Here is a 25,330-nt window from a genome sequence, read left to right as displayed (position 1 = left end):
ATACTTGAGTTTCTCCAGTCTGCAGTGTGGATCCTCCAGTCCAGCAGAGAGCAGTCTGACTCCTGAGTCTCCTGGGTGATTGTAGCTCAGGTCCAGCTCTCTCAGGTGTGAGGGGTTTGACTTCAGAGCTGAGACCAGAGAAGCACAGCCTTCCTCTGTGACTAGACAGCCTGACAGCCTGCAAAGAGTCAAATCATATTAAAACCACACTGCTATTCTTTGGTGGTGAAAATAGTGGCAGTATATTTTTTCAAAATGTTCAGATACATCAGTGTGCTGAAACCTGCCATATATATTCAGAAATTAATGTATCATTATTAGAAATTATCATAATATTGCTTGTAGAGAGAAACATGTATAGTACAAATATTTGAGTAGACTGACCAGAGCAGTTTAAAAAGCAGTATCAGTCAAAAGACAGACAGTGAGGTATCAGATTTAGATTGTATTGAGTATACAGTCCACACCATATCTATTTTGACAGTGAAGCTAACATTTTAAATGTGGCTCTGTACTCCAGCATTTTGGATTTCAGATCAAATGTTTCACATGAGGTGACAGTATATAATGTCACCTTTTATTTGAGGGTATTTTCATACATATCTGTTTCACCGTTTTGAAATAAAAGCACTTTATGTATCTAGTCCCCCCATTTGACGAAGTCAAACGTATTCTGACCAATTCACTTATAGTGTATTAAAGTAGTCAAAGTTTAGTATTTGGTCCCAAACTCGTTGGTTGCATTTGCAGTTTGTTTTGGTTGTGTTTTGGGTTATGTTTTGTCCAATAGTAACTGAATGGTGGATGATGATTGGATTAATATTCTGTCTAAGTGAGTAGATAACATGTTTCTAAACACTACTAAATTAATCATGATGATGTCATGATTAAGAAAAATCATGAATGAATGATGAATAATAATGAGTGAGAAAGTTACAGAGGCTACAACAAAACATGCTAACCTCTCACCATTACCAATAACAGAGGGGGTATGATACTTGTGCCTCTGTAACTTTCTCATTCATCATCATTCACGATTCATTCATGATTATTCATAATCATGGTAGCATCCACATGAATGTAGAAGTGTTCAGAAACATCTTCTATTCTTACTGACAATACAAGTGAAGTGACTCCAAAATGACAGGACATTATTCACCATTCAGTTTCTACTGGGAAAAACATAATCCAAAACACAACTAAAACAAACTGCAAATGCATTCAACAAGTTTGTAGAATCACAAGCTTGATGTAATCACTGTGGGTAAGGAATATGGGACCAAATACTAAACTTATGACTACTTTAATAAAATATAAGTGAATATGTCCAAATTATAACGACTTTTTCAAATGGGAGAACTAGATACATAAAGTGCTTTCATTTCTAAACAGTAACACAGATATGTATTAAAATACCCTCAAATAAAAGGTGACATTCTGTACTGTCACCTAATATGAAACATTATATCTGAAATCCAAAATGCTGGAGCATAGCACCAAATGTAAAACTGTAAGCTTCACTGTCCAAACACATATGGTGTGGACTATGTGTGCCTGGTAAACATATGTGGATCTGGTGAACAGTTATCACTTGTTGACCAACTACAGGAATACTGACCTCAGAGTCTCCAGTTTACAGTGGGGATTCCCCAGTCCAGCAGAGAGCAGCTTCACTCCTGAATCCTTCAGGTCATTGTTACTCAGATCCAGCTCTCTCAGGTGTGAGGGGTTTGACTTCAGAGATGAGGCCAGAGAAGCACAGCCTTTCTCTGTGACCCCACAGCCTGACAGCCTGACAAAGAGATCACCATGATTTCACAAACACACTGTTAATTTAACACCAGTAGTGTAGAAGGACAATGGCAGATGCATTTGGTTTATTCTCTTAAACAACATATATATTCATCTTCCGTCTCCTAGAATTGTATGGTCATATTGTTTTAATAATGTGAACATCAATGCAGTGATTCAATATGTTATTCAATATAATATTATATAAATATTATAATATATATTTTTCTCTAAACTGAGTATTTATTCCTGATGATTAGTACTTCAATGTCATTGTATGTACTCACAGAGCAGCTCTGGAGGCTTTGACCACTGGCAGCAGCCTCAGAAGACCTTCCTCTGATCTGAAGTATTTCTTCAGGTCAAACACATCCAGCTCCTTTTCTGAAGTCAGCAACACAAAGACCAGAGCTGACCACTGTGCAGGTGACAGTTCTTCTTCTGAGAGACTTCCTGATCTCAGGTAGCTTTGGATCTCCTCCACTAGAGAATGGTCATTCAGTTCATTCAGACAGTGGAACAGATTGATGCACCTCTCTGAAGAGGGATTCTCCCTGATCTTCTCCTTGATGTACTTGACTGTTTCTTCATGGCTCTGTGAGCTGCTTCTTGTCTTTGTCAGTAGACCTCGTAAGTGCTTCTGATTGGACTCCAGTGACAGGCCCAGAAGGAAGCGGAGGAACAGGTCCAGGTTTCCTGTCTCACTTTGTAAGGCTTTATCCACAGCACTCTTGTAGACTGTAACTTTACGCTTCTGTCTGATCCTCACAGAAAAGTTGCTGGACGTTGATTGAGGTTTGGCCATTAGATTCTCATTGTTGTTGATGAATGACAGGAACACATATACAGCAGCCAGAAACTCCTGAATGCTCAGATGCACGAAGCAGTACACCTTGTCCTGGTACAGCCCACATTCCTCTTTAAAGATCTGTGTGCACAATCCTGAGTACACTGAGGCTTCATAGACATCAATGCCAGCCTCTTTCAGGTCTTCTTCATAGAAAATCAGATTGCCATTCATAAGCTGTTGAAAAGCCAGTTTTCCCAGTGACAGAATGCTCTCTTTATTCCAGTGTGGACCTGTCTCTTCTTTCCCAAGATACTTTTCATTCTTCTGTTTGGTATGAAACTCCACAAGGTGTGAGTACATCTCAGTCAGAGTCTTGGGCATCTCTTCTCTCTTATGTTTCAGCATGTGTTCAAGGACTATTGCAGAAATCCAACAGAAGACTGGAATGTGGCACATGATGTGGAGGCTCCTTGATGTCTTTATGTGTGAGATGATTCTGCTGGCCAGGTCCTTATCACTGAATCTCTTCCTGAAGTACTCCTCCTTCTGTGGGTCATTGAACCCTCGTACCTCTGTCACCTGGTCAACACACACTGAAGGGATCTTATTGGCTGCTGCAGGTTGGGTAGTTATCCAGAGGAGAGCAGAGGGAAGCAGATTTCCCTTGATGAGATTTGTCAGCAGAACATCCACTGAGGTTGACTTTGTGACGTCACAACAGATATTGTTCTTCTGGAAGTCTAGGGGCAGTCGGCACTCATCCAGACCATCAAAGATGAACAGAACTTTGTACTTGTCGTAGTTGGAGATTCTTGATTCTTTGGTTTCCATTGAGAAGTGATTGAGAAGTTCAATCAAAGTGTGTTTTTCCTTTTTCATCAAATTCAGCTCCCGAAAAGGGAATGAAAATACAAATTGGACATCCTGATTTGCTTTTCCTTCAGCCCAGTCCAAAATGAACTTCTGCACAGAGACTGTTTTTCCAATGCCAGCGACTCCCTTTGTCAGCACAGTTCTGATAAGTTTGTCTTGTCCAGTTAAGCGTTTGAAGATGTCGCTGCATTTGATTGCAGTATCTGGTCTTGCTTGTTTCCTGGTTGTTGTCTCAATCTGTCTCAGCTCATGTTCATTATTGACCTCTCCTGTTCCACCCTCTGTGATGTAGAGCTCTGTGTAGATCTTATTGAGAAGTGTTGGGTTTCCTTGTTTAGCGATCCCCTCAAATACACATTGAAACTTCTTCTTTAGATTAGATTTGAGTTCACATTGGCAAATCACAGCAAGCTCATCTGAATGAAGAAATAACACAGAGGATATTAATATTACATCTGTTTTAATGCCTACAGTATTCTAGGACTGTTATACAATTTTAAATTATAATCATTTCTTCGCTTAACTGACTGTATAAATGTGTAAATGTTTTAATAAGGCATTACACACTGGTGTGACTCTCTCTCTCTCTCTCTCTCTCTCTCTCTCTCTCTCTCTCTCTCTCTCTCTCTCTCTCTCTCTCTCTCTCTCTCTCTCTCTCTCTCTCTCTCTCTCTCTCTCTCTCTCTCTCTCTCTCTCTCTCTCTCTCTCTCTCTCTCTCTCTCTCTCTCTCTCTCTCTCTCTCTCTCTCTCTCTCTCTCTCTCTCTCTCAACACAACACATCCCTGCTGCTACTTGATGAGGTCACTAGGTGTTGTGTTAAGGCTGCTACAATATCATTTAGTTACACAGCTACTTTAGCTGTAATTTAGCTACAGCTTTTCAATGTTCTAAAACAGCATTCAACATGAGGCAGACAGCTCTTACTTTTCTCCAGTGTGTCAGCAAGCTCCTTCTGGTTCATTTTCCTCAGGACGTGCAGTGTGATCTTCAGAGCCCCCTCTCTGGCACTGCTCTCCTGCTTCTCATCTTCAGCATCCACCACTTCCTTATCCTGCTTCTGACTCTCAAAGCCTTCTGGGAATTCTGGACTAAGAATCCTCTTGAACATCTTCAGCTCCTTCTTCACAAATGTCATAATATTCTCTTCAAGCAACTGAAATAAATCAAGTAAATAAGTTAAGCAAGAGACTAAATGCTTTCTCATTAACACATTAATTAATGATTGACAGATCAACTTTACTTGAGGTAAACAAAAACAAATGTACATAACAGGACCACATACACTGAATATGGAGGCCAGGTCTGTTTGATGACTTTGGGAAGACTGACCACTGAGAATCTCTGACTCTGATCTCTCCTGTTGGTTTCTGTGGACAAAACATGAGATTACATCTCCTCATCCAGGGAGTGCACACACACACACACACACACACACACACACACACACACACACACACACACACACACACACACACACACACACACACACACACACACACACACACACACACACACACACACACACACACACACACACACACACACACACACACACACAAACACACACACACACACACACACACACACACACACACAGGGAGGGAATGTTGTGTTAGTTTAATATTGTTTCAGGACTATGAAAATGGAAAAAAGGATTAGCCTATGGATTATGAAAACAACAAAAAGAAATGGGAAAATGGGAGAGGAGAAATGATTAGAGACAGTGTTGTTTAACTCACTGACCATGACCCATGAGTTCTTCTTACCTTCGTTCAGTAGAAAAGTCTCCCTCTCTAAACTCTATAGGTTGATCCATAGACCGGTCACTCTTCATGGACACACAGCTGGGTACAGGGGAGGCTGGTCTCTCCTGCTTGATTGGGCTTCAACACAACAGAGACAAACATTACGTCTCTCATCTACTCTGAGCTCAGATGGGGAAACATAAGAAGAGTTTCATTCCAAAACGCTATGTATCCATTTTCAGAAATGTTAGTAAATTAGCTTCTATTGTTTAAAGAAATGATCAAATAAATGGTTGTGTTTTCTCACTAGCTAATCATGGCATGGTGTTGTTCAATGACAGGCATGTGTTTGATTAAAATCAATCACTTAATGGCTTCATTTCAGAGAGACAAATGTTTTTTTTGCAAAATGCTATATTCTGCCTCACTCTCAGAGAAATAAGTAGTACTGCTAGGTTTTACAAAGTTAAATGTAACAAATAACTACATTTTTAATAAAGAACTGTACAAATGATACACTTGTGACATCAATATTTAAATATTGTAAAATAATAATTCAATACAGTAATATGATATCTGTATGTAAAACATTTACATTTGATATTTTAGTCATTTAGCAGATGTTTTTTATCCAGGGTCCGGTTTTCCAAAAGCATCTTAAGGCCAAGTTCATCATTAGAACCTTCGTAGAAGCATTGTTAAATCTCTGAGCTGTTTCCCAAAACCATCGTTATTAACGTTGCACTTGAAAACGCTCATATTCTAACACCTGCCTCAGACCACTTGTAGAACAGCCAAGTGCGTCGTTAGATGCTTTTTTGCCCTTCCGTGTGACTTTATACACAGAAGATCTCCGCTAAACATAGAATCCAATGGTTTATCCGTCTCTTTTTGACCACCGATAAATTCAGAACAAAGTTGACTACAAATACAAAGTTGCCAACGTCTTTGTAATTGATTCAAACAAGGGACGTATAACAATTATGCTTCAAATGAAAACCGAGATGACTGCATTACAATATAAACAGTAGGCTATAGGCCTATTTCAATCATATTGAAATATATTCAATGTTCAATATATTTAGTTTTATTTTGCTACTTGTAGGCTACTGTCTGTAATTTGTCTCAATATATTTCATGATGTGTAGCCTAACATGTGCCCAATGATGTGCCAAATCTGTGATTTAGTACATTTTTATTGCGTAAGCATTAGAATAAACTACCTCAATATTTGCAGCCGTAGGTAGTAATATCTTTCTAGGAGCTGATTCGTGGTCAGTATTGTGAAATAATTATAATGTTAAGGAAAGATTCTAATGGAGAAAACTGATCCGAGAGCAGCGCTCCCCTTCTTTCGATCCTATCAGTATCGACACATGCTCCACCGGACGTGATACCTTGCGGTGCTGCTGATCCAGTTTCTACTGGTCTGCCTGCGGATATGGAACTCTGACCTGTTCAACGGACGTGCGACCTTGTCACGAACCTGCTGTTTTGACCCTCTCTCTCTCTCTCTCTCTCTCTCTCTCTCCCTCTCCTTATCTCTCTCTACAACACCTGCTGTCTCGACCTCTAAATGCTCGGCTATGAAAAGCCAACTGACATTTACTCCTAAGGTGCTGACGTGTTGCACCCTCTATAACCACAGTGATTATTATTTGACGCTGCTGGTCATGAACATTTGAAAATCTTGAAGAACGATCTGGCCTTAATGGCCATGTACTCTTATAATCTCCCCCCAGCACAGCCAGAAGAGGACTGGCCACCCCTCAGAGCCTGGTTCCTCTCTAGGTTTCTTCCTAGGTTCCTGCCTTTCTAGGGAGTTTTTCCTAGCCTCCGTGCTTCTGCATCTGCATTGCTGCTGTTTGGGGTTTTAGACTGGGTTTCTATATAAGCACTTTGTGACAACTGCTGATGTAAAAAATGTATTCTGGGAATACATATGAAGCAGACCAGGCCAGGGTTTGGGGTTTGAGAAGTCAATGAGAGGTAAAAATGACTTCCTTAGTTGTTAATTTTGAAAAATGTCTGTCTTAAGTAGTTTAACAAACTGACACATTTTCATGTTAGTCATAAACAACTTTATATCGAAGGAGTGCCTTTGATTTGACGGCCTGCACATGTGCAGTTCGGCACAAGACGACCATTAGACCCAATGACGTATTTCTGCGCATGAGCTTCAAATCAAATCAAATTGTATTTCTCACATGCGCCGAATACAACAGTGGTACACTTTACCGTGAAATGCTTACTTACGAGCCCTTTCCCAACAATGCAAAGCTAAAAAGTCACAAAAATTAGCTAAATAAAAAAAGGAAATAGTAACATAATAAAATAATAATAATGAGGCTATAAGTTGTACCAGTACTGAGTCAATGTCCAGGGGTACCAGGTAGTTGAGGTAATAACTAGACTATATACAAGGAGTACCAGTACTGAGTCAATGTGCAGGGGTACCAGGTAGTTGAGGTAATAACTAGACTATATACAAGGAGTACCAGTACGGAGTCAATGTACAGGGGTACCAGGTAGTTGAGGTAATAACTAGACTATATACAAGGAGTACCAGTACTGAGTCAATGTGCAGGGTACCAGGTAGTTGAGGTAATAACTAGACTATATACAAGGAGTACCAGTACTGAGTCAATGTGCAGGGTACCAGGTAATTTAGGTAATATGTACATGTAGGTAGGGGTAAAAGTGACTAGGCAATCAGGATAGAGATTACATTTCCTCATCCAGGGAGTGCACACACACTCACTGATAGACACACACACACACACACAGTTTTAGGACTATGAAAATGGAAAAACGGATTAGCCTATGGATTATGAAAACAACAAAAAGAAATGGAAAAATGGGAGAGGAGAAATGACTAGAGACAGTGTTGTTTAACTCACTGACCATGACCAATGAGTTCTTCTTACCTTTGTTCAGTAGAAAAGTCTCCCTCTCTAAACCTCATAGGATGATCCATAGACCAGTCACTCTTCATGGACACACAGCTGGGTACAGGGGAGGCTGGTCTCTCCTGCTTGATTGGACTTCACACAACAGAGATAAACATTACATCTCACATCTACTCTGAGCTCACATGGGGAAACAAGAGTTTCATTCCAAAATGCTATATATCCATTTTCAGAAATGTTGGTAAATTAGCTTTTATTGTTTAAAGAAATGATGAAAGAGATTGGTGTATATTTTCACTATCTAATCATGGTATGGGGATGTTCAATGACAGACATCTATTTGTTTAAAATCTATCACTTGATGGTTTCATTTCAGAGAGACCAAGAATCATGTGTTTTTTTTGCAAAATGCTATATATCTGCCTCACTCACAGAGAAATAAGTAGTATTGCTAGGTTTTAGATAGTAATAATATATATCTGCCTCACTCTCAGAGTAATAAGTAGTACTACTAGGTTTTACACAGTAATAATATATCTGCCTCACTCTCAGATAAATAAGTAGTACTGCTAGGTTTTACACAGTAATAATATATATCTGCGTCACTCTCAGAGAAATAAGTAGTACTGCTAGGTTTTACACAGTAATAATATATATCTGCGTCACTCTCAGAGAAATAAGTAGTACTGCTAGGTTTTACACAGTAATAATATATATCTGCCTTACTCTCAGAGAAATAAGTAGTACTGCTAGGTTTTACACAGTAATAATATATATCTGCCTCAGTCAAACGTGACCGAACGGCTTGATCTTATGTAGCAAAATTTGAAATTGTGTTTTTACAATGGATAAAAGTAGAGACTCAGCTAGAAAAAGGTATATCATACACTACAGTTGAGGAACAATGGGAAAGTAATTCTGCTTTGAAAGATGATAAACTTGTAACCTCACTTTTGCGAAAATGGCCTTTGAAAGTGTTGGTTCACCTACTGGAGAGCTCTTCTTTATCTACAGTGGTGTTTCTTTGGCAGATAATGTCACCCATCTAAATAAATAGTATATATATATATATATATATATATATATATATATATATATATATATAGTTAACTAAATTTATGGTGTTTTTGGTTTATGTCAGTTTCATTGTTTGTTATGCTATAAATGGTTATTTTATGGTTGTAAGTGGTAAAATTAACTAGAAAATGTCATATTTTGCAATTCTGAGTAATTACTACTTTAGTAAGGATACACTTTATTCAGTAGTACTGCAGTTGCTAAATCATTCCAATAGATGGTAGCATTAGACCATGAATGACATTTCAGAAGATCAGTTTAGCTTTCTCCCTGGATACACCACCACTCCCCCTCACAGGAAAACTCCTGCACACGCTTTTTACTGTCCCTTTCCACACTGCTAACGCAAGAGGAACAACTGAAAAAGCATTTAACACATTACTGTGAAATAATATAATGATGATTCATGTTTATTATTAACTGTTTTTATGCTTATGTTTTGAAATTATACTTCATTACTATAACGATTATCAATAAGCCTGAACATTAATTTAGTCACCTCTGGTTGAGAAAAACATATTTTCCTAGTACATTCATTGTCAGATTCATCAACCAGCAGCGAGCACTCTGCCTTCTAGCACAAGCGAGGGGCATGTTGAGGTACATTTGCTAACCGGGAGGGTTGCACGATCTAATTTATTGGCGGGCTGGAAGACACACTCTTGTCTTATCTATTCCGAGGTTGTTTAATCGCAATATTAGATATTTAAAAATGCATGTATACTAGGGTTGAGGTTGGAGCATCTGACTAGTGATTATTTACCCGGGGTTCAACACCTGCTATAGTCACTATTTAATTGCTCTTCCAAAAGCATCACAGGCCTAATACGAGATATATAGCTAGCTAAAGTAATGAGTGACCATTTCAGAGAATCATGGGACATATAGTATTTGGTTGCATGCTATTTTATGTTAATCATATTGCTGCTTGTAGCCTATAACTGATGCTTCGTTGTCTTATGCTGCCATCTATTGGAAATATTTAGCTATTAAAAGTTATTAATTCACGTACAGACATTGGTGAGGCAGCTGAGAAATAAAGTGTATTAGATCAGTCTCAATCCTGCCCCACGCCAATTGCTGGACTTTCACACAGAGGTTGCTAGGTCACCCAATTCAAACCACATTTGAAAAATAAAACAAATGTGTCTTATTTATCAAGTGTTCTGTCTTGCAATTATACATATAATAAAATAACAACAAAATAATCAAAACACTATTTAATACTATAATTGTATTTACTAAGATAATATTATTACTAAAATAGTTTCTAAAAGTGTTCTAGGCTACCCTACCCTAGAATTACTCGTACTCCTGAGTGGAGTAGTGGTCTAAGGCACTGCATCGCAGTGCTAACTGTGCCACTAGAGATCCTGGTTCGAATCCAGGCTCTGTCGCAGCCGGCCGCGACCGGGAGACTCATGGGCGGCGCACAATTCGTCCAGGGTAGGGGAGGGAATGGCTGGCAGGGATGTAGCTCAGTTGATAGAGCATGGCGTTTGCAACGCCAGGGTTGTGGGTTTGATTCCCACGGGGGGGGGTCGCAGTATATAAAAAAATAATGTATTCACTAACTGTAAGTCGCTCTGGATAAGAGCGTCTACTAAAATGTAAAATTAGGGGTTACGGCTAAAATAGGTTATAAGTAGGGTAAAAGTGTCTGTATAGCACTTTGTGACATCTGCTGGTGTAAAAAGGGCTTTATAAATACATTTGATTGATTGTTAGGTTTAGGGTTTATATGGCAAAAAACAGTATGGGTTTATGGCACTCTTGTGCCTCCCTTTGGCCATCTGTGGGTACTACATAACTCATTCATGAAATTTTTTAAATTTTTACATATTTAGCAGACGCTCTTATCCAGAGCGACTTACAGTTAGTGAGTGCATACATTTTCATACTGGCCCCCTGTGGGAAACGAACCCACAACCCTGGCGTTGCAAGCGCCATGCTCTACCAACTGAGCTATATGACACTTGCTAGGCTCATAATCTGAGGTAGCAACTGCGTCAGATCTACAAATCCATTAGCTAGACCACCCGATTAGACAACAATCACCCCATTATACCCATTTGGTTTGCAACTCAGTGAACCTGCGCAGCATTCGCTCAATTTGATGCCTACGAACGAAGATTTCGATGCATATCAAATTACCCAGCAGACATTTAGAAACAACAAGTCATCAGAAAAATTGTTATTTTTTAATTAAAAAATTTCTTCTGGCTGTTTAAATCTGCCACATCTTGAAAAAGAGGACAGGGACATGCGTTTTGTTATATGTTTAACCATGACCAGAAAATGTTTAACGTTTGATGGCTTTGCGCAAGACAACACCTCTTAGACTGTGGCTCACCACAACATGTACTCAGGTTAACATTGAGCGCGCTCACCAAGTATCCATAACCTTGTAAATAATAAGTTACCTGAGGTAAACCTACAGTAGAACTAATAGGAGCTGGCAGGGTGAAAAATGCCCTAACATAAGGCCTGTTTTTTCGCGATTACTTCATAACCAGGGACAGAAGGTAATATTATGAAACTGGGCTCCATGGCGGATGCAATGAACTAATTTTATCAGAAATAAACATTGTAAAAAATGTAACTTGAGGCGCCCCGAAAATAATATTCAAAAGGTTCAGTCCTTGGACACAGAGGGGTTAAACACTAAAGTTACCGTCCATCTAGTGAAGAGGAGAACCGGACAGAGGGTTGGTAGGTAGCCAGCATCCGTCAACCAGAGAGGGAGAAGCCCTCCACGGTATTTAACAGGTGGAAGAAACAACCAGGGAGCTCCATCGGTCCACAAGAAATGCAGGCAGCCGGTGATGATATAGTGGTAGCTAGGATAACTAGGATAGTGCTGGTAGAGTAGCTAGCTTAGCTAGCTGTACCGACTAGCTTGGCTAGCTAGCAGGTCGTTCGTCTGTCCCTCGAGGATGATGACGAATCCGGTAAACCACAAGATGAAACAAGGATAGCGAGTGAAAAGGATCTGGCTACACTCATACTGTCACTGACCATTACGCAAAAAAGCAAATTGAACAATAAACTTCGGCGTCTCAACACTGTAACGAACTCCGTCGTTATTCCCCAACATCACCTCAGACCACTCTGCGCGTAACTGGACAATATGCTTGGCGCCAAACCGTACGTGGACGCGGACAGTTCCAGAACGCGGACATGAGCAGAGCAACACAATAAACTAAACCAAGTCTTTACAGTGGCTTACATTAGTAATATTCCTATTTTTATTATTATGTAAAACAAAATTTGTTCTTTTTTAAAACAATATTTTGAGATCTGGGCCCATATCCACAAAGTGTCTCAGAGTAGAAAATTGGTCGTATAAGTGCTGAGAATTAAGACATTTTACTCTTATGGGTTTAAAAAGGCTTCTAGAGTTTGTAATTTCCACTTAAAAAATGTCAAACTTGATTTGCCCTAATGAAAAATGTACCGACCACTACAAAAAATGTTCATGAATTATAATGCACATAATAATTTACATTTCCTATTGCTGCAGGATTCTTTTCCTGCTGTGAGAAACTGGGTCAAATTAAGATATGGCATCTGTAAGTGCATTCATCTTAAGATATCTAGGTGAGACAACCACATATCACAGTCAAATATACAGGATACGAACATTCCATTCCAGCTAAACAATGGATATATAGCATTTAGCCATAAAAACATGTCTTTTTATCTCAAATCCATTAATAAAAAATCTGAGAACAGTAATATTGAAGGTACCCAGTAATATTGAAGGGATGCAAGGCAATCATTGCTGCGGAAAAAAATTGTGGATATAGCGTTTTGGAAATAAACTTAAGAATTCTTAAACAAAATTGTGTTTTGCCAGTAACCGAAAGGTCGCTGGTTCTAATCCCCGAGCCAACTAGGTGAAAAATCTGTCGATGTGCCCTTGAGCAAGGCACTTAACCCTAATTGCTCTTGTAAGTCACTCTGGATAAGAGCGTCTGCTAAATGACGTAAATGTATGTAAGATGAATGATTTAGCAGCTTGCTTAGTTCAAATTGACAGATTAATTTATTTGACATGAACAGCAAGACGATGTTGAGGTAGGAAGTGCTTCTGTTGCCCAGTAGCCTGCTGGAATAGGCTACTGAGGATGGGGTCGTAATTTCAATCAATGAATCAAATATTAATAATATGGAAAAGGAACTGAATAGGCCTGTGCTTGTCAACAACAGCCAGGTTCTTTCTTTACCTGTAACCTAATCTGACTCTCTCTCTCTCTCTCTCTCTCTCTCTCTCTCTCTCTCTCTCTCTCTCTCTCTCTCTCTCTCTCTCTCTCTCTCTCTCTCTCTCTCTCTCTCTCTCTCTCTCTCTCTCTCTCTCTCTCTCTCTCTCTCTCTCTCTCTCTCTCTCTCTCTCTCTCTCTCTCTCTCTCTCTCTCTCTCTCTCTCTCCTCTCTCTCTCTCTCTCTCTCTCTCTCTCTCTCTCACACACACACACACACACACACATCTGCTGTCTCAACCTCTGAATGATCGACTGTGAAAAGGCAACTGACATTTACTCCTGAGATGCTGACCTGTTGCACCCTCTATAACCACAGTGATTATTATTTGACCCTGTTGGTCATCTATGAACATTTGAACATCTTGAAGAACGATCTGGCCTTAATGGCCATGTACTGTTATAATCTCCAACCGGCACAGCCAGAAGGGTACTGGCCACACCTCAGAGCCTGGTTCCTCTCTAGATTTCTTCCTAGGTTCCTGCTTTTCTAGGGAGTTTTTCCTAGCCACAGTGCTTCAACATCCGAACATGCGCTGTTCGGCACGAGACGACCGTTAGAGCCAATGACGTGTTTCTGCCAATGACCTTCAAATCAAATTGTATTTCTCACATGCGCTGAATACAACAGCTGTACACTTTACCGTGAAATGCTTACTAACGAGCCCTTTCCCAACAATGCAGTTAAAAAGTAAGAAAAATTAGCTAAATAAAAAAAGGAAATAGTAACATAATAAAATAACAATAATGAGGCTATAAGGAGTACCGAGTCAATGTGCAGGGGTACCAGGTAGTTGAGTTAATAACTAGACTATATACAAGGAGTACCAGTACTGAGTCAATGTCCAGGGGTACCAGGTAGTTGAGGTAATAACTAGACTATATACAAGGAGTACCAGTACTGAGTCAATGTCCAGGGGTACCAGGTAGTTGAGGTAATAACTAGACTATATACAAGGAGTACCAGTACTGAGTCAATGTGCAGGGGTACCAGGTAGTTGAGGTAATATGTACATATAGGTAGGGGTAAAAGTGACTAGGCAATCAGGATAGAGATTACATCTCCTCATCCAGGGAGTGCACACACGCACACACACACACACACACACACACACACACACACACACACACACACACACACACACACACACACACACACACACACACACACACACACACACAAACACACACAAACACACACACACACACAGGGAATGTTGTGTTTGTTTGTTAATGTTTCAGGACTATGAAAATGGAAAAAAGGTTTAGCCTATGGATTATGAAAACAACAAAAATAAATGGGAAAATGGGAGAGGAGAAATGACTAGAGACAGTGTTGTTTAACTCACTGACCATGACCCATGAGTTCTTCTTACCTTTGTTCAGTAGAAAAGTCTCCCTCTCTGAAGTATATAGGAGGTTCCATAGACTTGTCACTCTTCATGGACACACAGCTGGGTACAGGGGAGGCTGGTCTCTCCTGCTTGATTGGGCTTCAACACAACAGAGACAAACATTACATCTCTCATCTACTCTGAGCTCAGATGGGGAAACAAGAGTTTCATTCCAAAACGCTATATATCCATTTTCAGAAATGTTGGTAAATTAGCTTTTATTGTTTAAAGAAATGATTAAACCACTACAAGGCTTCATAAAGGTGTCTAAAGTGGGTAATTTCCACTTTAAAATGTCAGACTTGATTTTCCCTGATGAAAAATGTATGAACCCCTACAGAAAATATCCCTTAATTATAATCCACATAAAAATGCACATTTGCTATTGCTGCAGGATTATGTTTCTGCTGTGAGAAACAGGGTCAAATTAAGATATGGCATCTGTAAATGCATTCATCTTAAGGTAGCTAGGTGAGACGACCACGTATCACAGTCAAATATACAGGATACGAACATTACATTCCAGCTAAACAATGGTTTTAAATCACATCTCAAATCTACAATAGTTACATTGAAGGTACCTATTAGTAATCATTTCTGATGAAAAAACACAAATGTGATTTTCTTTTCTCCTATAGAGCATTTTCGAATATAAATTCTTAAACAATATTTTCAGCTCACCTCTTAGTTTTGGTGTCATGTTCCCCAGAGAGACTCATTTTAGAGGCAGGGCCCCCCTCCTCTCTCTCCCCAGAGAGACTCATTTTAGAGGCAGGGCCCCCCTCCTCTCTCTCCCCAGAGAGACTCATTTTAGACCACTGACCCCTAAACAGAGATGCAGCATGTTGGTTGTGGTGAACACAGTGACAACTCATTCTAGAATGTCCATTGTTCTCTTTTACTCATGATCTCTTAGAAATAAAACATTTACTAACAGACATATCCAAACAGTGAGGTTATTTAATGCAATGACTTTTTCTAGCCCAATGACTACTCAAAACCCACCCACAAGGCCTGAAAACTAGGCCAAAACATAGCCCCTGATAGGCCAACATCTTATTTCAGACAGCCTCCAGTAGCCTGGGCAACATGTAGGGAAGATGTAAGCTGAATGATTTAGCAGCTTGCTTAGTTCAAATTGACAGATTCATTTATTTAACATGAATAGCAAGACGATGTTGAGGTAGGAAGTGCTTCTGTTGCCCAGTAGCCTGCTGGAATAGGCTACTGAGGATGGGGTCGGAATTTCAATCAATGACTCAAATATTAATAATATGGATATGAACTGAATAGGTCCATGCTTGTCAACAACAGCCAGGTTAATTTTTTACCTGTAACCTAATCTGGCTGACTGTTACCTTCAATCTAATGCATTCTAACATCTGATCAACAATTGCAATAGAACTGTGACCATGGTGACACTTGATAACTTCCAAAGGAATTAACTAAACATGGCCATTATTAATTACATAATAACACAAGGCTACAACAACAATAAACTGAAGGTATAGGCTATTTATTACATCTGTTTGCCAGCTCCAGGTTGGCTACACAAGTGGCACAAAATGATTTCCAACGACTCCAGTCATTTCAACATATTTATAGTATAAAATGGTAGACTACAGTAGCCTACACAGGCATAACAATTAATAGGCTACTTGATGGTCAACAGATCTATCATTCTCCACATTTAATGTCTGTTTCATTGTGGAGGTTTTCTCATAACAGAAGCACATGATGGAGTTCCATAACTTCCATTTCAAATTTCCACTCGAGACCCAAGAACTGAGCATGTGTAAAAACCTTGGCATGATATGGTTTTCCATAAGCAAAGTCGACATTAGAATGCAGTTTAAACCACCTCCGACAGAATGTACAGTGGGGAAAAAAAGTATTTAGTCAGCCACCAATTGTGCAAGTTCTCCCACTTAAAAAGATGAGAGAGGCCTGTAATTTTCATCATAGGTACACGTCAACTATGACAGACAAAATGAGGAAAAAAAATCCAGAAAATCACATTGTAGGATTTTTTATGAATTTATTTGCAAATTATGGTGGAAAATAAGTATTTGGTCAATAACAAAAGTTTCTCAATACTTTGTTATATACCCTTTGTTGGCAATGACACAGGTCAAACGTTTTCTGTAAGTCTTCACAAGGTTTTCACACACTGTTGCTGGTATTTTGGCCCATTCCTCCATGCAGATCTCCTCTAGAGCAGTGATGTTTTGGGGCTGTCGCTGGGCAACACGGACTTTCAACTCCCTCCAAAGATTTTCTATGGGGTTGAGATCTGGAGACTGGCTAGGCCATTCCAGGACCTTGAAATGCTTCTTACGAAGCCACTCCTTCGTTGCCCGGGCGGTGTGTTTGGGATCATTGTCATGCTGAAAGACCCAGCCACGTTTCATCTTCAATGCCCTTGCTGATGGAAGGAGGTTTTCACTCACAATCACATGATACATGGCCCCATTCATTCTTTCCTTTACACGGATCATTCGTCCTGGTCCCTTTGCAGAAAAACAGCCCCAAAGCATGATGTTTCCACCCCCATGCTTCACAGTAGGTATGGTGTTCTTTGGATGCAACTCAGTATTCTTTGTCCTCCAAACACGACAAGTTCTATTTTGGTTTCATCTGACCATATGACATATGACATTCTCCCAATCCTCTTCTGGATCATCCAAATGCACTCTAGCAAACTTCAGACGGGCCTGCACATGTACTGGCTTAAGCAGGGGGACACGTCTTCACTGCAGGATTTGAGTCCCTGGCGGCGTAGTGTGTTACTGATGGTAGGCTTTGTTACTTTGGTCCCAGCTCTCTGCAGGTCATTCACTAGGTCCCCCCGTGTGGTTCTGGGATTTTTGCTCACCGTTCTTGTGATCATTTTGACCCCACGGGGTGAGATCTTGCGTGGAGCCCCAGATCGAGGGAGATTATCAGTGGTCTTGTATGTCTTCCATTTCCTAATAATTGCTCCCACGGTTGATTTCTTCAAACCAAGCTGCTTACCTATTGCAGATTCAGTCTTCCCAGCCTGGTGCAGGTCTACAATTTTGTTTCTGGTGTCCTTTGACAGCTCTTTGGTCTTGGCCATAGTGGAGTTTGGAGTGTGACTGTTTGAGGTTGTGGACAGGTGTCTTTTATACTGATAACAAGTTCAAACAGGTGCCATTAATACAGGTAACGAGTGGAGGACAGAGAAACCTCTTAAAGAGGAAGTTACAGGTCTGTGAGAGCCAGAAATCTTGCTTGTTTGTAGGTGACCAAATACTTATTTTCCACCATAATTTGCAAATAAATTCATTAAAACTCCTTTGTTTGTAGGTGACCAAATACTTATTTTCCACCATAATTTGCAAATAAATTCATTAAAACTCCTACAATGTGATTTTCTGGATTTTTTTTCCGCAATTTGTCTGTCATAGTTGACGTGTACCTATGATGAAAATGACAGGCCTCTCTCATCTTTTTAAGTGAGAGAACTTGCACAATTGGTGGCTGACTAAATACTTTTTTTCTCCACTGTATCTAACGTGCTCTAGAGCGCCTAAAGTAGTTTTCCTGTGATATGTCACCTTATTTCTTGATGTGCATCAGTTCTACAGCGTTAATATGTTTCATGGAATAAGGGTTGTAAAATAGGTGTCTCCATAATGACAATGATAATAGCCTACCTGATAACACTAAGGCCTACTGTCATCAGTTAGAACGGTTTAATAAGGTTGATAAGGTTGAAAATACTGTTTGTATAATAGTGTCAAAGATAACACCTTACAGTCTCATTCACATTATCTCAAGAGATACTGAAATGAATAACATTTATCCACCCCTGTTCCCCAGACAAAATTAACATTTGCTGTATCATTTAAATGCCAGAAATCCATAATTCTGCAGGAGTTCATATTATATTAGGTTACAGGCCTACAGTCAGTGTCCAGATTTCAGTTACTATTCCATTTAACCCATATGAAAATGCATAAAATTCCCTTTCAGGATCCATATTTTGGTATTTTTAAGGTAAATGATGAAGCCCGCTGTCTATTGAAACGTTAGTCATCAGGTTATTACATTATTTAATCTGAGCTCATAGAGTGAGACTCTCCTTTTCTTTTACAAGTGTTCTCCTCTGCTACCCAGCACCTCTCCTAAACAGGTGTTCTACTCTGTTAGCCAGCACCTCTCCTAAACAGGTGTTCTACTCTGTTAGCCAGCACCTCTCCTAAACAGGTGTTCTACTCTGCTACCCAGCACCTCTCCTAAACAGGTGTTCTACTCTGTTAGCCAGCACCTCTCCTAAACAGGTGTTCTCCTCTGTTAGCCAGCACCTCTCCTAAACAGGTGTTCTCCTTTGCTACCCAGCACCTCTCCTAAACAGGTGTTCTACTCTGCTAGCCAGCACCTCTCCTAAACAGGTGTTCTACTCTGTTAGCCAGCACCTCTCCTAAACAGGTGTTCTACTCTGCTAGCCAGCACCTCTCCTAAACAGGTGTTCTCCTCTGTTAGCCAGCACCTCTCCTAAACAGGTGTTCTCCTCTGTTAGCCAGCACCTCTCCTAAACAGGTGTTCTACTCTGTTACCCAGCACCTCTCCTAAACAGGTGTTCTACTCTGTTAGCCAGCACCTCTCCTAAACAGGTGTTCTCCTCTGTTAGCCAGCACCTCTCCTAAACAGGTGTTCTACTCTGCTAGCCAGCACCTCTCCTAAACAGGTGTTCTACTCTGTTAGCCAGCACCTCTCCTAAACAGGTGTTCTACTCTGTTATCCAGCACCTCTCCTAAACAGGTGTTCTACTCTGTTAGCCAGCACCTCTCCTAAACAGGTGTTCTCCTCTGTTAGCCAGCACCTCTCCTAAACAGGTGTTCTCCTCTGCTACCCAGCACCTCTCCTAAACAGGTGTTCTACTCTGCTAGCCAGCACCTCTCCTAAACAGGTGTTCTACTCTGTTAGCTAGCACCTCTCCTAAACAGGTGTTCTACTCTGCTAGCCAGCACCTCTCCTAAACAGGTGTTCTCCTCTGTTAGCCAGCACCTCTCCTAAACAGGTGTTCTCCTCTGTTAGCCAGCACCTCTCCTAAACAGGTGTTCTACTCTGTTACCCAGCACCTCTCCTAAACAGGTGTTCTAATCTGTTAGCCAGCACCTCTCCTAAACAGGTGTTCTCCTCTGCTACCAGCACCTCTCCTAACCAGGTGTTCTACTCTGTTAGCCAGCACCTCTCCTAAACAGGTGTTCTCCTCTGTTACCCAGCACCTCTCCTAAACAGGTGTTCTACTCTGTTACCCAGCACCTCTCCTAAACAGGTGTTCTACTCTGCTACCCAGCACCTCTCCTAAACAGGTGTTCTACTCTGTTAGCCAGCACCTCTCCTAAACAGGTGTTCTACTCTGTTACCCAGCACCTCTCCTAAACAGGTGTTCTACTCTGCTACCCAGCACCTCTCCTAAACAGGTGTTCTACTCTGTTACCCAGCACCTCTCCTAAACAGGTGTTCTACTCTGTTAGCCAGCACCTCTCCTAAACAGGTGTTCTCCTCTGTTAGCCAGCACCTCTCCTAAACAGGTGTTCTCCTCTGTTAGCCAGCACCTCTCCTAAACAGGTGTTCTACTCTGCTAGCCAGCACCTCTCCTAAACTTGTGTTCTACTCTGCTACCCAGCACCTCTCCTAAACAGGTGTTCTACTCTGCTAGCCAGCACCTCTCCTAAACAGGTGTTCTTCTCTGTTAGCCAGCACCTCTCCTAAACAGGTGTTCTCCTCTGTTAGCCAGCACCTCTCCTAAACAGGTGTGCGTTTCTTTTGCCTCCAGTTTAAGGTAAAGGACACCTGACTTTATATTTAAAGCCTTTTGGAATCCACATTTTCCACTAAATAAGAAGTGATATTTCCTGGGGCCAGAAAAGGCTCTGCATGGTAGGAATGGCCCAGCAGCACTCCAACACTAGTTTGGTGAATTCCAAATGTTCCCTTTATTCTAGATTATTAACCTGAAATACTCACTTTACTTTCAAACTGCGTTGCAGTTTAGAGATTAGACTATGAGCTGCTCTGTCATCTCAAAATGGCCCCTGTACAGATACTTTGTTATTTTCAGATTCAACTGCAGTCATGGCCTCACCCCTTTATATACCAATAGTAACCAGAGGGTGGCGCTAACAGTCAGTTTCATGTGATTGCAGTAACTTCTGACATTATGCTAAATCTTGATTCTATTTTTTTTATAGTGCATCTTCAAGACATCTCTTACATTATTTTAGCTAAACTTATAATTTACTCCAAACCAGGTTTAGTTGTGTTTTTTCTCTCCAAAATATGATTTACTGTAGTTCTACTGTAGGCCTACTGATTAGTTTCCATTTTGAAAACTGCTGTCTGTCAGCAACTAAGCTCAAGTAGCAGTTCTACTAACTAGTACTATCTCATTCCAGGTATTCATTCTCTTACTCTGTCCATTAGAATAGATTATTGTTCAGAAATACTTACTTTATTTTTCAGTTCTCTCCATATAGTGTTTTCTGCGCGGTCGCCTCAAAATGGATCCTGTAGAAAAGAAACATTTACTTTCATTTACATACTACACTTACATTTTAGTCATTTAGCAGAAGCTCTTATCCAGAGACACTTCCAGTTGGTCCTGGTGACTCCTGGGCCCTTATTCATAAAGGCAGTGTCTCAGAGGAGGAGTGTTGATCTAGGATCAGGTCCCCCCCTCTCCATGTAGTCTGATTCATTATGATCTAAAAGGCTAAACTGATCCCAGATCAACATTCATATGACTGCTGTCGCAGGTGACTCTTCAAGATGAGGCTCATGATTTATAAGTTATATACTTTAAAAAAAAATATTTACAGAAATTGTATTTAAACCAAGGAAGTTTGAGTTAGTAGCGATGAATTTGCATCTGTCAGCTGCTCTAAACCTATGTGATTGGATGTTATAGACCCCCATCTGAACAGTTTCTTTCCCCATGCTGTGGCCCTCACCAACTGGCCATCTGGCCCATAGAGACTAAAGGACTATACACTCTATGCTGCTCACCACATCAAGCCATCTCTGAACTGTACACTACCATCTGGCCCATAGAGACTAAAGGACTATACACTCTATGCTGCTCACCACATCAATCCATCTCTGAACTGTACACTACCATCTGGCCCATAGAGACTAAAGGACTATACACTCTATGCTGCTCACCACATCAAGCCATCTCTGAACTGTACACTACCATCTGGCCCATAGAGACTAAAGGACTATACACTCTATGCTGCTCACCACATCAAGCCATCTCTGAACTGTACACTACCATCTGGCCCATAGAGACTAAAGGACTATACACTCTATGCTGCACACCACATCAAGCCATCTCTGTGTGGGAAAGTATTGGGAAGACAGAAAGATAACAGTGAATATGAGACATGGGGACGTATTGGGAAGGTTTAAAGATAACAGTGAATATGAGACATGGGGGAAGGTATTGGGAAGGTAGAAAGATAACATTGAATTTCCCCCAAGTATCTCAAACAGGAAGTTAAATTAGTCACAAGGTTGTGCTAACTAAAGTAGTGTTGCAAAAGCCTTTCCACCCCACTCTTCCCCATCAGTCTCAAGAACAGAACATGTGGTTTAATGTAGAAACATGTAGATACAACAGAAACAAGATGTGATACTATCTACTTCTCTTTTACCAGAACAGAGACATTTCCCAGAGGATGCTGGTGGGAAGGGCTATAGGAGGACGGGTTCATTTTTAAAGACTTTTGTTTTCATCTTTTTACATTTACATTTTAGTCATTTAGTCATTTTTTTTCATACTGGCCTCCCACGGGAATCAAACCCACAACCCCGGTTGCAAACACCATGCTCTACCAACATCCCTGCCGGCCATTCCCTCCCCTACCCTGGACGACGCTGGGCCAATTGTGCGCCACCCCATGGGTCTCCCGGTCACGGCCGGCTACGACAGAGCCTGGATTCGAACCAGGATCTCTAGTGGCACAGCTAGCACTGCGATGCAGTGCCTTAGACCACTGCGCCACTTGGGTGTTAATGACAGTTTTTAATGACAGATCATAGAAACATGCTGTTTTCACAAACAGAAAAGTATTTTGAGCCTTGTTACCCATTTTTTTCACACCTATTCCCCACTTAATCTGCCAAGACAATGCGCCACTAATGAGTCTCTCTTTCCTCACTGAATAAATGACAAATGGATGAATGGGCGATAGTTTTGCACCTTACTTCACAATTGAATTTAAATTAGGCTTAACTGAATGATAAGGAGGGTGCAGATGTTGAATTCATTTAGAAGAATAGTGTAATGATGAGTTTGTGTTATGCCTGTTTATCAGCAGCAAATCATTTGACCACACACCTTGTGGATTGATACATTTATCTTTTATGTTTTACTTTGTAAAAATAAACTGTCACAGGTCTGTTTTATTTACTATAAGTCTATTACTAATCAAATGTATTGTGGGAAACGAAAACATGCTATGTGTTGCAGTCAACACAATCTCACACTCAATCCGTGCAAATATGCACAAAAAGCATGCATTTTTGTGTGGCTGATTTTGTGTGAAAATACACATTTTTGTACGACTTAATTCATAGGAAAATACATTTTTTGGGGGGGTGAATTAAGCCACACAAAAACACACAAAATCTGCTAAAATACTTTTTGTACATATTTGCTCGAATTGAGTGTGAGATTGTGTTGCAAAAAGTAGGCCTTTAGAATTACGCAAAACATATCCTTGACTACCGAAGTTGATGAGTGAACCAATGATGCCAGTCAGCCTCACAGCCGGCCCATCAAAACTACACCTAAACTATACCAAAACTCATTTCACACATAATAAGAGTTAGCCTATAGACCAGATTAAATAGTCTGATGAGTGACAATATTATCAGTGGTCAAATTGTACATGAAGAGATGGACGCATCTTGTATTTGACAGATGCAGGGAAAGGAGCATCTCTTTATCAAATCCTCCTTCAGAGTCACATGCAGGTAAAACATTGTGATTTCTATATAGTGCTGTATCTGAAAGAGCATATTCTGCAGTTTCTATGGCACTTACCTTTATCAAATAACTCTCAACATTCAAGAGGTGCAGCTCTATTTCCAAATGTCACTTTTCTCAACAATATCTGTACTGTCAATGTATTTAGCACATGACCACTCCAGCGCCAGCATTGCTCTGGCAACTAAGCAGAAACTAGTAACATAATGTTCTGTCGTCAATGGATGAATGGCCAATAGAAACCAGATAGAAACTGATAATGATGCATGTGACTTCAGTTTTGGTTAGCAGCGGATGTCGAAACCAAGTTGCTCAATGTCTTTCCATATCTGGGGAAAGATGAAACCAGGCCAGCGGGTGAGAGACTGTTTGACTGTGGTTTTGAGACACGTGGAGCCTTACATGGGCAAAGGCAGAAATGGGACCATAGACAGATTCTTCACATCAATTTCCCTGTCAGACAAGTTGATTGGAAAGAAGACTATCCTGCTCAGAACAGTGAACACACAAAGGCAGAAGCTGCTGGTAAAGCAACACTCACGGTGTGATGGAGAGTGGTAAAGCAACACTCACGGTGTGATGGAGAGTGGTAAAGCAACACTCACGGTGTGATGGAGAGTGGTAAAGAAACACTCACGGTGTGATGGAGAGTGGTAAAGCAACACTCACGGTGTGATGGAGAGTGGTAAAGCAACACTCACAGTGTGATGGAGAGTGGTAAAGCAACACTCACGGTGTGATGGAGAGTGGTATAGCAACACTCACGGTGTACAGATGTTAAATAAATAAGTGTTAGCTTCCTCAGCACCATGCACCCCACTGTTGCCACCGGCGGTATAACAATTCAATAATGATGAGACAGGAGGCAGGAATCAGTTCAACCATTTATCTGGAACGTGATCATCTCAACACATACAAACCCCCATGATGCTCTGCAGCACAACCCCAATATACAACAAATACATACATAAGTAAATGGACACTAAACAAAACTCATAGAGGAATTTAAATGTTCAGTTGTAGAAAGTAGGACCATGGGTCAGAAAGGTCAGTATGTTTGATAACTGGTTACAGAGGTGACATAACAAGCATAAGGTCCATTATAACACAGTGAAGTAGAGGTGGGAGCTAAAAGCAGACATGGACAGTGAGACGGTGTGAGGAGGCCAGGGGTGAAACACTAGATCAGGACAGGTAGAAATGGCAGGGCTGGAAATAGACACAGAGACACATTCTGATCATGGCTCAGACCTGACCTGAGACACCCAAACAGAAGATGCCATAGCAATGTCCTGTCCAGTAGGCTATATGGGATTTCCTTTCATCAAAATACAACACATGGAAATGTGTCCAGTGTGTGTGTCTGTGTGTCCAGTGTGTGTGTGTCCAGTGTGTGTGTGTGTGTGTCCTGTGTGTGTTTGTCCAGTGTGTGTGTGTGTGTGTGTCCCGTGTGTGTGTCCTGTGTGTG

At 40.6% G+C, this 25,330-nt stretch overlaps 3 protein-coding genes across 3 annotated transcripts in view; 1 reads left to right on the top strand and 2 right to left on the bottom strand.

Annotated features, from left to right (window-relative positions):
* The window catches only part of LOC311141812 (uncharacterized protein), a 410,899-nt gene that overhangs the window by 43,036 nt on the left and 342,533 nt on the right, over positions 1-25,330 (bottom strand). The gene's annotated exons all lie outside the window — the stretch shown is intronic.
* LOC311140501 (NACHT, LRR and PYD domains-containing protein 3-like) overlaps positions 1-25,330 on the top strand; it is a gene marked incomplete at its 3' end in the record, with an annotated part of 313,326 nt that overhangs the window by 86,416 nt on the left and 201,580 nt on the right. The window lies entirely within an intron of this gene.
* LOC311098754 (NLR family CARD domain-containing protein 3-like) lies at positions 1,603-24,041 on the bottom strand (the record flags this gene model as incomplete). The annotated part of the gene is made up of 10 exons (XM_084139306.1): positions 23,920-24,041; positions 21,324-21,380; positions 15,522-15,665; positions 14,823-14,939; positions 8,127-8,243; positions 5,221-5,337; positions 4,737-4,821; positions 4,379-4,607; positions 2,079-3,870; positions 1,603-1,792 (listed from the first exon to the last, which is right to left on the bottom strand). The coding sequence occupies exons 3-10, from the start codon at positions 15,647-15,649 to the stop codon at positions 1,603-1,605; spliced, it is 2,775 nt and encodes a 924-aa protein (XP_083995432.1). The 5' UTR covers positions 15,650-15,665; positions 21,324-21,380; positions 23,920-24,041.

This window comes from Coregonus lavaretus (assembly GCF_964263955.1).
Source record: "Coregonus lavaretus genome assembly, chromosome: 2".
Lineage (NCBI taxonomy): Eukaryota > Metazoa > Chordata > Actinopteri > Salmoniformes > Salmonidae > Coregonus > Coregonus lavaretus.
This window is presented reverse-complemented; position numbering and strand designations above follow the sequence as displayed.